General features: G+C 38.7%; 1 protein-coding gene across 9 annotated transcripts in view; it reads right to left on the reverse strand.

The window, feature by feature from the left end:
- Nucleotides 1-16,041, reverse strand: part of LOC124621900 (cleavage and polyadenylation specificity factor subunit 6) — a 180,384-nt gene that overhangs the window by 16,319 nt on the left and 148,024 nt on the right. For all 9 annotated transcript variants that reach the window (XM_047147391.1, XM_047147389.1, XM_047147388.1 and 6 more), the window contains one exon: nucleotides 4,972-5,182. In XM_047147391.1, the coding sequence (XP_047003347.1) occupies nucleotides 4,972-5,182 (211 nt within the window). The remainder of the gene's footprint in view (nucleotides 1-4,971; nucleotides 5,183-16,041) is intronic.

Below are 16,041 nucleotides of genomic sequence, written 5' to 3' on the forward strand. Positions count from 1 at the left end.
TCCCCTCCTTTTACACTGGCTGGTTCATCTCTCATGACATCTAGTACTCAATTACACATTACATTGCAGTGTCTGGAAACGTCTGATCTGATAATGTACAGTAATGGAGGAAATCCAATCTACACCCTCCAAAAACTCATTAATACTACAATTTGGTAACAGCAGTCACACACAAATAATGGATGACAGGACATTAGAAATCAGTAATAAAACTATTCCAATACACACATAATGTATGTTGACTTAGGTTCATGCATTATCCGATTATACTTCCTGAGTATGAGTCACACAGCATTTGGGACAGTATGTCAGCCACATAATGTGTACTTGTGTAACATTTACAGGATGACGGAACATACTGAAATTTCATTCACTCTTCCCGAAGATAAACAAAATGATTTATTTGCATTACAACATAGATGGTAACTCACAATTAAAGTTTATTGTTCGCAGACTAACTGTGACCTTCAAGAACAATAAACCACAAATTGAGAAGACCATGTGGCACCAGTATCCTCAGCATACAAAATAAACACTTACAACCGTCACTGCACAAATGCCAACTGGCATGGCGCTGCGGAACACCTTACTCCTCAACGAAACCAGAATGCAATCTGAGGTTGATGATGTGCAGGCCACTCCTGTGTGTCAGTTTTTCAGCTTTATACAGTGGGCGAATCTCAACACTCTGTAAGCACTACACGAAGAACAAAAATCAATTTGGGAGGAAGAGTGGGGATTTATAAATCCATGCCCTATGATATGCCCATCAATACACAAGTGACAAATCTGTTTCTATTTGTGTGCTTAGTGACCACTTAACAATATGTTCAGTGGTTACAGTAACACCTTTCATTATATGTGTTGAGAAATTATATTTCAGGAATGGGGACAAAATTTTAGTCACAGACATTTCAATCAGCCCCTGTAAACACAAAAATAAACATCACAACAAGCAGGAGCTAAACCTCACTCTGTGTTATATTCTACACACATCTAGAAACATCAACTGAAAAGAGAATTAAATAGAAAATATGGTTTAGACAGAATGTTTTCCTTTTAGAATTCACTGTCTGACATACAAATGCATTCTTACATATTTCATAGCAACAACACACTGACTGCTATTAGACTAATCTCAGTTCCCTCCAGTGCTCAATAATGTTATAACTTTCCTGTTTTTGCCTGTTTATTTAGTTACAATAAAACTTTTTGTGTGTATCATAAAATTTTATGTAGGATTTGCTACTGAGAATGTTAAAAAAAGTTTTACTATCAGTACTGTGTTGTGTAATGTACTATTATACTACATACGTCGAGAGAAGAGCTCTGACAGCTGGCAGCGCAGTTGCCAGTATCCAACATGGACAGGAAGAGAGCCAGCAGCAGTTGTTGAGCCTTATGGCAACACTGGGACGTTGCCACGGTAACGTAAACAAAAGCTCACAATCTGACCGACCGTCATGGATGCGCAAAGCATGTGCACCAAGGCCACGTCAACTGTCGGAGCACTTCTCTCACCATACGCACTGTAGTGACTTGTCATAACCCATACCTCTATAGAAAAGACAGATTATTACCAACAACAATCACCAGAACAACCAGCCAACTAGCATACACATGAACTCAGAAGCAACAACGACAGTGACAAAAAGCAACAATACGATGGAAAGCTGACTCGGCAAGCATTGTAAGCTGTTGGTAAGTTCACAAATTAATTTTATTTAGAATATTCAACAAACGAATTACATTAAAACACAAAAAACTCCAAGAAACTTAATGACGAGAAAAATTACAGGGCCACATACTCTGTCTATGTGAGTAATTAGGCTCATTCCATGCCATGCCAAGTTTCTCACATGACCACCAGAGATTTTGATGCAATTTTGCATGAACAATTGCACATTGTCACATGTTCCTGTTGAACATTAGTAAAGTTTCAAGATCATGAATTCAATTCATTTGGGCAACTTTGTGTCATAAAATCTCCAGTAATATTTTCTTGTGGGGGGGGAGTCATCTTCGTAATAATTTTCGTGCTCTCTTAATCTAAATAATATATACTTATTTCCTGAGCAGTTTTCATATGGATAATTTGAAGCAAAGTCAGCAGGGGGGGGGGGGGGGGGGGGGGGGGGGGGGGGTGGCGCATGCACATACCTGAAACTTTGCATGTAATAACTTATCAATACAAGGCCTAATAATATAAAATTTCATTCTTCTACTGCTTTCTAACAGTTTAAATTGAGGGTAAAAAGTATAACTTTTTCTAAAAACACCAAAAATAAATATCTTTTTTGGCCCACTTTTACAAAAGAAGTACGTGTCTTCTGTAATCTCTTTAAAAACATTTTCATTAGAAAGACCACATCTAAAAACTATATCTGGTTTTGCAATGCAAGCGTATAACACACTAAGAAAACACTATCACCTTGGAGATGCATTGAAAATGGGCCTATATTCTGCTGGTATTCAAATTAAATGGTTCAAATGGCTCTGAGCACTATGGGACTCAACTGCTGAGGTCATTAGTCCCCTAGAACTTAGAACTAGTTAAACCTAACTAACCTAAGGACATCAGAAACATCCATGCCAGAGGCAGGATTCGAACCTGCGACCGTAGCGGTCTTGCGGTTCCAGACTGCAGCGCCTTTAACCGCACGTCCACTTCGGCCGGCTATTCAAATTAAACCTGGCATCTTTTATTATTTTCTATAATTGTTTCGTACTCTAAAATCATGAGGGCTAGGAAGTGAGGTAAAGTCCGTATAACTCAAAAAACTGGCATGTATTTTGTCATGACTCATTGTGAAATATTTCAATCTGTTTTTCCGTTACGACTACAGAATCAAACTGGTTGTAAATGTCACCATTTAACTCTACATTATACAGGCTGTGGAGATATTGGTAGCAAAATTGCTACATAACATCCACAGCACACATCATATAAAAAAAAGCCTGCCCAGTTTTACATCACTGATGCATTGTGTAAATTTTGCTTAAGTTCACAGCAGTCTTCCTGACTTTTTTTGGAAGAGATTCATGTTGTAGAAAATTACTGGTATGTCTTTTCATTGTGTAACGCTACTGAAGTGCTAGTTTAATTTTGGTTTAAGGTACAGTGTACTTCGTGTTAGCACCAGTGTACCCATGAAAAATTGTAGAGTTGATATGGTCAATGGTCTCTTAACCACTGCTGGCTCCTATTAAAGTGATAAAGCCAACATCACCATCACCATTGGGGCCATGCATGATAACTGTGCAACTGCAGCCACTGGTGAGTTTCTTAATGTAGGATCCCAAGTTGCTGATACATTTCTGTATGTGTCTGAGGCCAAAGCTAGCAGAGGTCTCTTTTAGGATCCTATGTCTATGTTTACTTAAAGTCACTTGAAGTTTTTACAGGTTTCATTAATTTGCTGTAGAATGTCGTGAGGAAAACTATACTATCGCCAGATGATATGACTGATTGATTGGGAAGAAAATTTTGCTACGACAGAACCCAAAAATTACAAGAAAGACACCTCCTTACTTGCTGTTTTCCTGACCCAAGCTCATTTCTTATACTATCTTCCACAAACAGTACTAAACAACTGAAGAACATAAAAAAAGGCATCAAATTTATTTTAGTGCAAGGTGGAATATGGGCCCATTTTCAACGTACGTTCCACCTCTACCTCTACCTCCTCTCCCCCCCACCCCCCTTAATGGACTTACATGCTTCTATGGCAAAACCGAACATAGTTCTTTAGGTGGCCTAGAATATGAACTGTCTAATGAAAAACGCTTTAAAAGAGATTGCAGAAGACACTTCTTTTGTAAACTGGGCCAAAAGTAGCAATTTTTGGAATTTTTAGAAAAACAGCACTTTTTGCCTTCAATTCGTAAACTGTTGGAAAGCATCAGGAGAATGAAATATTCTGTTCTAAGACATTAATATAATAAGTTATTACTTGCAAAGTTTCAGATTTAGCCTGCAGTTACTTCCAGAGATGTAAAATGCTAAACTCAACTTTTTTCTTATTGTGTACTTTTTCAGTCAACTTTGCTTCCAATTATCCATATGCAAACCGCTCAGAAATATTTTTTTTTATGTTTAGCTTATGAGAGCATGAAAAGTTGTACAAGATGACCAAGTTTTATTTTCTTTCAAGAACATATTACTGAAGATTTTATGTCTCAAAGTTGCCAGAAAGTTGATAGCTGCATTATGGAATCAAACAAATTACTGTATCTTCAGAAGTATTGAATTAATGGTCATGAAACTTTCCCAATGTTCACTGGGACCATGTGCAAATGCCCACACAAAATTTCAGCAAAATCTATGATGGTCATTTGGGAACTTATTCCAAATTAGACCACTTAGCATGGAAAGATCCATTAGCAAGTAAATCCAAATTTTCTGAGTATAAAAAGAATTAGCCATTCCTTTAGGAAAAATATCAACTGACATAATTTGCTCTTTTACTTGCAACAATGGACACATTTCGCTTGATTTTCAAAGTAATCTTAATTTCAATGATCAAGATTTTTTAATACTAGATGCAAAGGAATACTGATTACAGACAGGAACAGGCATAGGAAATGACGTATCAAATGTGAGTAATCAAATTTTGTACAGTTATCAGCGGAAAGGAATAATTTGGGTTCTCTCCAGTTAAACTTCTTTCCACAGACCCATTTTATGTTTTAAAGCATCACTATAAAGCCTATATTAAAAGTCTCTGCAAACAGCGTAACTATTTAATCCTATCTCCTCCCCAAGACAAAGATAATATGAAGACATGAGAGAATATTAGTAACTTTGAGCTCTCTCTCATTCCTGCACTGGTCTTCCATTCTCATAATACCTTAACAGAACTGCAATTACATTGTCAATAGTCATTTCTTGGTAACACCTCCTTCTTATTCACAGTAATAATCATTTTTTATGACTTAACAGTAAAACAAATGGGATACAAAGTACAATACCTGTCCTCACGGCTACGCTCACGGTAATCTCGCTCACGTTCTCTGTCTCTGCTTCGGGACCGGTCACGTGGGTACGCATCAGCATAGTATCTGTCACGCTCACGTTCCCTTTCCCTGTCTCGACTCCTTTCTCTATATTCACGGTCACGGCTTCGAGACCTCTCTCGTCGGCGTCTGTGAGATCTTTCTCTGTCCCTTGATCGAGATCGCTCTGCAACAATTCAAAGTAGCTAGAGTCCTAACAGAGAAAAAATAAATAACATTACAAACCTTCCTGAAATTATTCACAAAACAGATGACTTACAAACACAAATATTTTTAAATAAAAATACTGACATTGCAGACACAATGCCACACGAAGTATATAAAGACACTCAAGGTACCACCCCCCCCCCCCCCCCCCCCCCAAAAAAAAAAAGAAGATTCCTGACTGGTAACCGCATGACCTTCGCAGTATGGACACTTCGTGAAAAAGTGTCTCCACACCCTTCCCACCATCCGGTAACACTGCAGCCTCACTGTTCGTAACCAGACCAAACCAGTATTTCCTTCCACCACCATCCTAACCTCAAGACATCCTTGTCAAAACTGCATTAATGTTTTTAAATAGTTCCTACTCCTACAACTGTTCCAGCTTTAAAAATTGCCTCATACACCCAAGTACCCCCATTTATTCCAGCCTTGCAATTGGTACATCCTGCAATGTTAAAGACATGGCAACACACAAAACTACTTGTTCTTTTGACCACCAATGTTCGATGCAGAGCTTATATATAGATATTACAGTCACTAAAGTGGTCAAACACACAAAAAACCTTCGGACATTCGCTACCCGCACCACGATTTAGAGACCCGAGCGCCTGCTGTATCACAATGACCATTTGAATACTCCCACTCATCACTAGTTTTCCTGAACTCCGGAGACTGACAATTTATGTTCTCATCCTGCCATCCCTCTGAAAAAAACAACTTAAAACTCTTCTAAAAAATTAAAACAAAAATAAAACAATGAATGGAAAGTCCAGTAAGAAAAAAAAATAAAATAAAAAAACCAATATTATGAAAAGGACAGATTGCTACTCGCCAGAGAGAGACGGCTGTGAATCACAGACAAGCAGAATGGAAGGACTATTAAACATTTACGCTTTCAGATAAAAAGTCGTTCTTTGGAAGTAGAGAAACACACACACACACACACACACACACACACACACACACACACACACACACACACACACGAATAAACGGCGCCAATAGCTGCGCGCGCGGGTGCGTGCGTGCGCGTGCGTGCGTGCGTGCGTGTGTGTGTGTGTTCTATTTCTGAAGAATGACTTTTTATCTGAAAGCTTAAATGTGTAGCACTCTTTCCAGTGAGTCCATCTGCAACTCAATGCTGCCTCCTTGTCGTGAGTAGCTCTATCAGTTTCATAATATAGTTCCTGAAACAAAAATATATATTACAACATCTTTTTAAATGGTGCAAGCACCTTTACTGTGAGGTGATTGAGCCAATAATACCGACAAATTTGTTGTATGAAACTTTCTACGGTTTGCATGTGTCATCTATTTTTGTTGATCATAAAATGGTTCAAATGGCTCTGAGCACTATGGGACTGAACATCTGAGGTCATCAGTCCACTAGAACTTAGAACTACCTAAACCTAACTAACCTAACGACATCACACACATCCATGCACAAGGCAGGATTCGAACCTGCGACCGTAGCAGTCGCGCGGTTCCGGACAGAAGCACCTAGGACCTCTCAGCCACCGCAGCCTGCTTTGTTGGTTGTAGAAGGGGCAAGCTTTAGCATTGGGAGTAAAAATGGAAAAATAAATGAGATAGTTTGGAACACAATAAAAATAGCAAATGAAAAGATGCGTCTCAAAATTATGAACACCCATTGCCACAGTTCTGTAGCTTCAACACTGTGGTCTCTCGAAAATATAACATCACTCGCTTCAAACAAGAGACAACCTATCTATTCCAAACACTAGGTTTTTATAAAAAAAAAAAAAAAAAAAAAAAAAAAAAAAAAAAAAAAAAAAAAAAAAAAAAAAACCCACACTATATAAATCTGAATTTTTAGTTGACGGAAGCGAGAAACACGCTCCACCTTCATGAACCCATCTCCACCTAAACTGCACTCCCAACCAAAAATTCCTAAAGAAAGCAACACTGTTACACCAACATTAAACTGTATGTGTAGCTCTACATATGAACTAAGTAATATATATATAATTATTCAGAACTACTTAAATACAGGTACCTCCAGGCAATGACATCATCCTGTTCCAACATAACTCTTCTTCCAGGAAACATTTTCCACCAAAACCCTATCTTCTATAGTACAAATGGAAGGGGGTTTTTCTCTCCAAAAACCAAATCACTCTCTCACACAAGGAGAGGTCCCCAGGGGTGGTTGACTTTATACCACCTTTAGATTGTGTAGGTTAGCCCTTGTTAGCAAGTAATCATTGAAAAATATTTTTGGAATTTTGCACGATGGTCTATAGCCTCAAGAATAGTACCAATACACAGATTGGCACTGAAGCATAATGGTTGAAGTGGATTTCCCACATGCACTGCTGCTGTTGCTCACCGTGTGGCTTCAGCTACCAGAGGATGCAGTAGTCTGCGTGAGTCGTCTATTTTCCACAAAGGCCTTGTTGGCCAAAAGATTATATTGTGACAGTCTTTTTATTGTGCCTATCTGTAACTCCAGCATCTATGCTATATGGTGGGTAGAAACTTTCCTTTTCATAATACTGTTACAACATTTCATTCTGGATTTTTCATTGTTTGATTCTCCACATTCAGATAGTTATGGGTTTGGATCTCCCCAGATGTTCCAAAATATTTTGTATCGAAATAACTTATTGTTACTTTTATACAATTAATTGGTTTAAATAATTTTTGTTTGTTTGTGCTCCTTGATCACGACCTTTTGATCATTGTACTGACTCATTCTTTTTTATTTGGTGCCACTGTTAATTTGATTATTGTTATTATTATTACTCTTATTAACTTCTACTCAATTTTTTCCGTTTTATTATATTTTTGTCCATGCTACTGTATTCATAATTTCTATTCCTCTTTTTTTTACTTATATTCTGTTCTTTCATTTAAATCACCTGGGTTATTTTTGTCCATAGAGCAACAAGAATTTGTTTTGAATGTTTGTATGATAATTATCATCCAAAAAATTTACATCTTTTACAAAAAATACATTGTTGATATCACTGCACTGTCAATATAAATAGACTATTTTTGTCTTGATTTGATCAGATAGATTTTCAAATTTTGTAATATTACAACAGATAAATAAAAATAATTAAATTCAAATGTACATGATTCCAAATGCAAAAAGAAGGAAAGAAAAAAATCAAAAGAAAGTTCAACATACCTGCAAAGATGGAGCCCACAACCTTATGGATGGATATGAAGAACATAGCTGAAAGTTACACTACAACACTAGTCTGCATAATGCTCCAATTTTGAAACTCCAGAGCATTGCGTGACATTAGAATTCTTTTTTCGTCAATTACTCACAAAAAAAGAGCCAATGAGGTTGATGGCTGCAGGGTGTGATACCTGTGACCCTAACCTACGCCACCATATAGATGGTTTCAAAAAATCCTTCCCACACCTAGGGACCTACCCTTGTTAGTAACAGAAGCAGCTTCTTACGGGTGAAATATTCTTTCCACGTGTAATAGTACACACATTGCCAAATTACATCCTCTTGAAAATTATGCCTAATCAATATTTCAGTAGCATGCACTCTGGTTTTTCCTGGAGCAGCAGTTGGTTCCTGGAGATCTTCTGCATAGTTCTCCATTGTTTCCTACTTCAGAAGTTCTCCATTGTTTCCTACTTCAGAGCTGCAGACGACTTTTGACAACATTATAAGACATGGACCATTATTCCTTGCTTCCCCGAAATGGTATCATACATCATATATGAGTTTACAATCTACATCTACATCTACATCCATACTCCGCAAGCCACCAGACGGTGTGTGGCGGAGGGTACCCTGAGTACCTCTATCGGTTCTCCCTTCTATTCCAGTCTTGTATTGTTCGTGGAAAGAAGGATTGTCGGTATGCTTCTGTGTGGGCTCTAACCTCTCTGATTTTATCCTCATCGTCTCTTCGCGAGATATACGTAGGAGGGAGCAATATACTGCTTAACTCTTCGGTGAAGGTATGTTCTCGAAACTTTAACAAAAGCCCGTACTGAGCGTCTCTGCTGCTGAGCTTCCACCGGAGTTTATCTATCATCTCCGTAACACTTTTGCGATTACTAAATGATCCTGTAACGAAGCGCGCTGCTCTCCGTTGGATCTTCTCTATCTCTTCTATCAACCCAATCTGGTACGGATCCCACACTGCTGAGCAGTATTCAAGCAGTGGGCGAACAAGCGTACTGTAATGTACTTCCTTTGTTTTCGGATTGGCAGTTGGTGCACAAAAGTATGTATAATGCCAATTTTTGAAAAATAATAATAATGTGACTAAGCTGGAGCCCCTGCCTACTTTCCTGCACCTTGAGGAAGAGACCATATCACATACATTGTAATTACAGACATTCACAATGAACCATTATAAGGAGCCGAGTCTGTATCCACAAACCACAACTAACAATGAGCAAATGATAAATGCTTTGCAACCATTGAGAAAGTATACCACTACACGCCACATCAAGTTGTAGAAGTGGCTATGCAAGATCATCACCATGGCAATGCTTATGAATTCCAGGGCTCAGAGTTCCACAAAAGTGTTCCCCTTCACACAATGCACTCCACATGGTTCACCCATTTGTCAGGGGAATTCGTCCACTGATTTGACTAGTTTTTGATAGAACACACTGCATTTTCATAATGACATTATTATTATTTTTCAAAAATTGGCATTATACATATTTTTGTGCACCAACTGCCAATAACAGTAATACGAACAATGGAAAATCCAGGATGGAATAAAAGTAATATTATGAAAAGATAGATTGCTAATCACCATACAGTGGAGATTGAGATGAGTCACAGAAATGAACAACAAGAAGTCTGTCAAACAAGTAAGCCTTCAGCCAAAAAGGATTTCACTGGAATTAGATCACAGTGTGCCTGCCACAATTTTCTTGTTCTTATTGTCCATACTTTCTAATATATGACCTACTTCCAAACTGCTAAAAAGTACTACAATAAATAAAAGTCTGTAAAATGCCACATTGTACAATGTACTTGCAGCGAGACAGTCATTTCCTGAAATACATCGTCCATTGACCTCTAGCCTGCCAAGGAGCACCGCAGTCCTGGGTCCATGGATAAACTACAAAAATCCATTGCAATACGCCACACACAGACAGATAGGGCATGCGGGCAGATCAGTGAGACTAGATCCGAAAGGCAGGGTTGCACATTAGTGGGAAATAATGAGCTTCAGATTGGCAGACCTGATCCGTTACGAGATACCCGCAGAAATGGCCTGTGGTTTTGGCCAGTCATTGAAGTAACTCGTGTGGCCAGCTATTCACATGTCACAGACACCATGATGATGAAATGAGATTGTGGTGATCAGTCCATGCAACAGATAACTTGCACAAATACTCTGGGAATAGATACTAATGAGGATAGGTAACAGCTCACCGTGAAGATGACTGCTGCGCTGCAGACAGGAAAAAATGAAAAGACAATCACACACACACACTATTAAATTTTTGACCACAGCCTTTGTCAGAAAACGAGAGCACGCACACTTTCACATAATCTCTCTCTCTCTCTCTCTCTCTCTCTCTCTCACACACACACACACACACACACACACACACACACACACACACACACACACACAAAACTCATGCACACACAGCCACCATCTCCAGGCACTGCATCAACCATCTCTGAGAATCAGATCTTCACACCTCCATGCTCTCACTGGCTAGCAGCAAGAAGTGGTGGCAGCACGGACTGCAAGCTGATGGCAATGGTACAAAGGGGAAAAGCAGTAAGAATGAGTGAGTAGGGCAGCAGTGCACGAACTCAGCTGCACCCAGCCAGTGACAATGCATGACATCTCAGTAAACAAACCATTTCATCTACTGAGACAAAAATGAGATTTTTCCAGTGTTTTTTCCTCTCCAAATTTCCCTGATAGCTCCCTAACACATTTGAAATTCCCTGATTTCCAGAACTTGTGGCAACCCTGATAGGCACAACCGTCCATGTTGGGACTACGTAACTGACATATGCTCATTTCAGCTGAAGTCTGAGGTTAGCACTCAGCTTATTATTGAATAGATGTCTCACCATTAGCTATACACATTATTGTCACAGTGCATTAGTTGTTTTTTACTTTTAGGGCCCACTGATGAGGAATTTCTAGTTTTATCAGGTGAATCCATAATCTCCTCTGTTTTTCATTGCTTTTCTCACTGTCTGTTTCTACATACTCCCCCATTTTTCTGTATTCGTTGAGTTTTTTTATTTTATTGAAATTGTGTAAGTAATACATATAGACTGTAGATCCAATTGTTAAAGCTTTCTTTTAACTGGTATTTGTATTATTTTCCATGTTCAATACCTCTTGTATTTGTCTCATCAAGTATTGTTTTATTTTACTTGGTTTATTTATTTAATACAAACTGTTACATAATCGTAGTTCTGAGTATAATGTTAATGTTTTCCTATTTGCTCCTTTTGTATTTTGTATTGTTCAGCCTCTTTGCCTTTTAAAATGCAGTACCACCACACACTCAAATTGGCGTTTACTGTAAGTTACCTCCTACTCCTCCATTTTACTGCATTTATTCATTTCTGTTTACCTTACGGACATTGCTTAAGTTCCTTATATATTCTCTAGTTTCACGGATAATTTTTAATTGGTTTGAGTATCTCTCTCTATGTTTTATACTTCCTGAAGTAGCCTTGTCAAGTAGTAATTTTATTTTACTGGGTTTGTTTATTAATATAAACTTACGTAGGCTTGCTGTTACTTTTTTATGTTGAAGTTTTTTCCTGTTTACTCCATTATCATTTATTTACTGTTCAACTTCATACATGGCATTACCACCACATTGTCAAAGGTGTTATTTACTGTACATTTCTGCTAAAACCTAGACGTGTAACTTCTCTTCCAATGTTGTTTACAAGCACTGTAACTTCTTTGGTGACAATACTCAGTGAAGGTCTGAAGGTGGCCTTGTAAGCCGAAAACTGAGAAACAATAAAAGTAATACTGTAGAACAAAAGCAAACTAGCGCTTTTCATTTAATAACTTCTTTATCTTCCAGTGAAGAATACATACGTGTATTTGATAAAGAGCGAACAAACAAAATATATAAACCAGCAAATACACCATGTGATGATAAAAAGCTACAAGGGTATCAGCGCTGGTCTACTATTATTGATTTGCACTTATATCGTGGCTGCAGGGGAAATAATTGCTAGAAAACACGAATTAGTTTGAAAAGCATAATATTTATCTTAACGAAAATAGTCATTTTTGAAAATATAATTCAAGTGGATAGACAAAACTTATACTCACCAAGCAGCAGTATGAGAACACACATATAAAGGTACTGCAATTTGCAAGCTTTCGGAGTCAGTGGCTTCTCCTCACGGCCTAAGTTTTGAAGGGGAATGGAGAAAATAGTCAGTAGGTCTCCCCAGAATCAGAGTTCTGTTTGACTTTTTCAAACACACTCGATTTCTTAAACATCACCAGCCCTTTCCCCTTCATTCCTTTTCCTTCCACTTCAACCCTTCTGCCAGGAGGAGGAGCCACTGGCTCCGAAAGCTCACAAATTTCTATTTCTTTATATGTATGTTCTCCTGCTGCCAATTGGTGAGTAGACCTTTTACCTTTTTTTATACAACTTTGTGCCCTGCAGTGTTACTGTGGTTAAACAGTTATTTATACAGAAATATTAATGATGAACCCACTATCCAAGCGTTATGTGCCAGTGCCATCACAAAAGTTATCTCCTGAGATACTTGCCACCCAGTCAACTGTGCAACATCAACAAGGAGGGAGGGGGCAGGAGCACTACCACATTTTGAGATGATGGGACAAGCAGACAGAATTGGGGTTACCCCATTTACAAGTGCCATATTTAAAATAATGGTAGATTATACAAAATCATTAATTAATGGATTAATCAATTCGTGAAGTACGTGTACATTCCACGGCAAGTGGTCTAGAGGTTCTCGTGTGACCATCACAGATTTTGGTGAAATTTTTTATGAAAGTTCCTGGTGAACATTGGTAAAAATTCATTCGATACTTCCAGTGATATAGTCATTTGTCTGACCCCATAGAGCAGCTATCCACACAGCACCTTTGAGACATCATCATCTCCAGTACTAAGAGGCGTGGTTTTTAAGTAAGGACAATTTTGTTGTAGACACCACTAGTTCGCCCACATACCGCAACGAGTACGTGCGTCATGTACCAGCATGCCTCAGGAACAACTGTGCTGAGTTTCAGCTCTGTAGCTAACCTGTACAGTTCTGTTCTGTGCTTTCAAAATGATTAAGACTATCAACTCGCCCGTCGCATGTAAGGTTCACTCAGTGATACTGTTTTTGTCAGCAATGAACCTGTCTGCTGCAGAAATTCGACAGATTTGCAAAGTGTACGGTGATTCTGTTATGAGTGAAATCAAAGTGTGTTAAATGGGTACAAGAATTCAAAGATGGCTGTGACAACGTCCATGATGAGGACCGCTATGGCCGCCCTTCTTTGATTACAGGCGATTTGGTGGCTTCAGTTGAGTGAGGATTCGTGAGAACAGGTGCTTCACAATAACAGGTCTCTCAAACGAATTTCCTCACCTGTCGAGATCAGTGCTTTACAACACCGTTTCTGAACACCTAAAGTTAGGAAACTGTGCTCCCGTTGGGTCCCAAAACTCCAAACAAAGGACCACAAAAACCAAAAATTTGAGTGTGCGATGAAGTCCTTGACTCGTTATCACGAAGAAGGTGACTGCTTCTTGAGTCAGAACATAACTGGAGACGAAACCTGGGTTTCGCATATCATGCCCAAATCAAAGCATGGAGTGGACACACACACGGACACACACACACACACACACACACACACACACACACACACACACACACACCTGTAAAGGTGAAGGCCAAACAGACTGTCCCAGTGCAAAATCATGGCGTTGGTGTTTTGGGATAGGCATGGTGTTTTGTTGGTCGACTTCATGCAATGAGAAACCACTATCAATGCAGAAGCATACTGCCAACCCCTGAGAAAGCTACGCAGAGCGATTCAAAACAGAAGACGCGACATGCTGACAAAGGAAATTGTCCTTCTCCATGACAATGCAAGATCTCACACTGAAGGTCAGACATGCGATTTATTGGACAGTTTTGGCTGGGAAGTTTTAGACCACCCACCCTACAGTTCTGATCTTGCACCGAGCGATTAACATCTGTTCCTCCACCTCAAACAACACCTCAGTGGCAACCGTTACAATGATGATGATGACGATGTGAAAACAGCAGTCAACTCTTGGTTATCGGAGCAGGCGACAAGTTTTTATGAAGAGGGTATTTTAATATTGGATGAGAGGTATGATGCGTGTTTCAACTAACTTGGCAACTATGTTGAAAAATATAGTGAAGTATGTACTTTCTGAAAATAAATTTACTTTTTTGAAATAATCTTTCATTGCGTACTTATGTTCAAATGGACCTTACTTAAAAAAGATGCCTCATATTTTCTTGAAAGAAAAAGAACTAGGTCATATATACAACATTTTGCTCTCTTCAGATTTCCTAAGAGATCTGCTTATAGGTAATTTAAAGCAAAGTCGGCTGAAAAAATAGACACTCAAAAAAAATTTAAGTTCAGCTGTTTATAGTTAGTGAAGTTAATCATGGGATACACTTAAAATCTTGCACGTAATAACTTGCCAATAAAAGGCCTTACAACATATGATTTCATTCTCCTACTGCAGTCCAATAGTTTACTAACTGAGAATTAAGTTGACAATTTTTTCTAAAAATGACAAAAATGGCCATTGTTAGCTCATATAAAAAAAGATAGAGCTACAGGGAGCGGGGGCGTGAGTGAGAGAGGGGTCGTCTGAAAAAGTCATCTGCAATACTCTTTCAAACCATTTTCATTTGAAGGACCATCTTTGAAACCACATAGAAACTATACTTCAATTTTATGTTTTTCACGATTCTATATCATAAATTCATAGCCCCTGTGAAAAACCTGAACATTGTTGCTAACAATTCCCCGATTTAATATTTCTTCCCAATAATTCATCCTGAATTCTTCCTATTGACATTTGATGTGACTGAATGAGGTATAAGTGGCACAACAGACATATGATTTGCACACAGTTGGTGATGTAGTTAAGAGAATATTTTAGGCCATTGTGGAGAGGGGAGATGTGAGAGAGGAAATGCTGACATAATCCACAATCGGTGTCGCTAGCACCACACAATTACAATACAACAACAACAACAACTACTACTACTACTACTACTACTACTGTCGCGGTAATGGAAAAACATAGCAGTCGACATGAAGTGTTTCATGCCAAGCCAATACATGACGAAGGGGCCCAGCCACCACCTTATATTGTGCCACTTACAACTCAGTCTCATCTTTTTGAACACATTTTCAATCTACTGTATTCAGAAACAGTATCAATCACCAACTTTTGAAATTCAAACACTGAGTCTTGAAGAATATGCTCAGTCATTATCAAGGGAATGTAGCCATTTCCAGCTGGTGAACTCTTATTGGCTGGCAACTTGTCAAGTCACTCAACAATCAGCATAGCCACCACACCACACTTAAAATGAGCTGGCCTACTGGATGTGTGGAACTGGGGAGTTGCAGCGACGGGAGTGTAGGTAGGAGTGAAAGCATTTTGTGAAGGGCTTAAAATATACTTTTTGTGCAGATGGTGTGCTACTGCAGAGATGTCACATGGAAATTGAAGAATAGTTTGGCAACGGCACACTTTAAAGACTTCCGTGTTCAAATCTGACACGATACAGTTGCACCAACTACATATGCCACTCATGTATATACA

Source organism: Schistocerca americana, chromosome 7 (assembly GCF_021461395.2).
Source record: "Schistocerca americana isolate TAMUIC-IGC-003095 chromosome 7, iqSchAmer2.1, whole genome shotgun sequence".
NCBI classification, from domain to species: domain Eukaryota; kingdom Metazoa; phylum Arthropoda; class Insecta; order Orthoptera; family Acrididae; genus Schistocerca; species Schistocerca americana.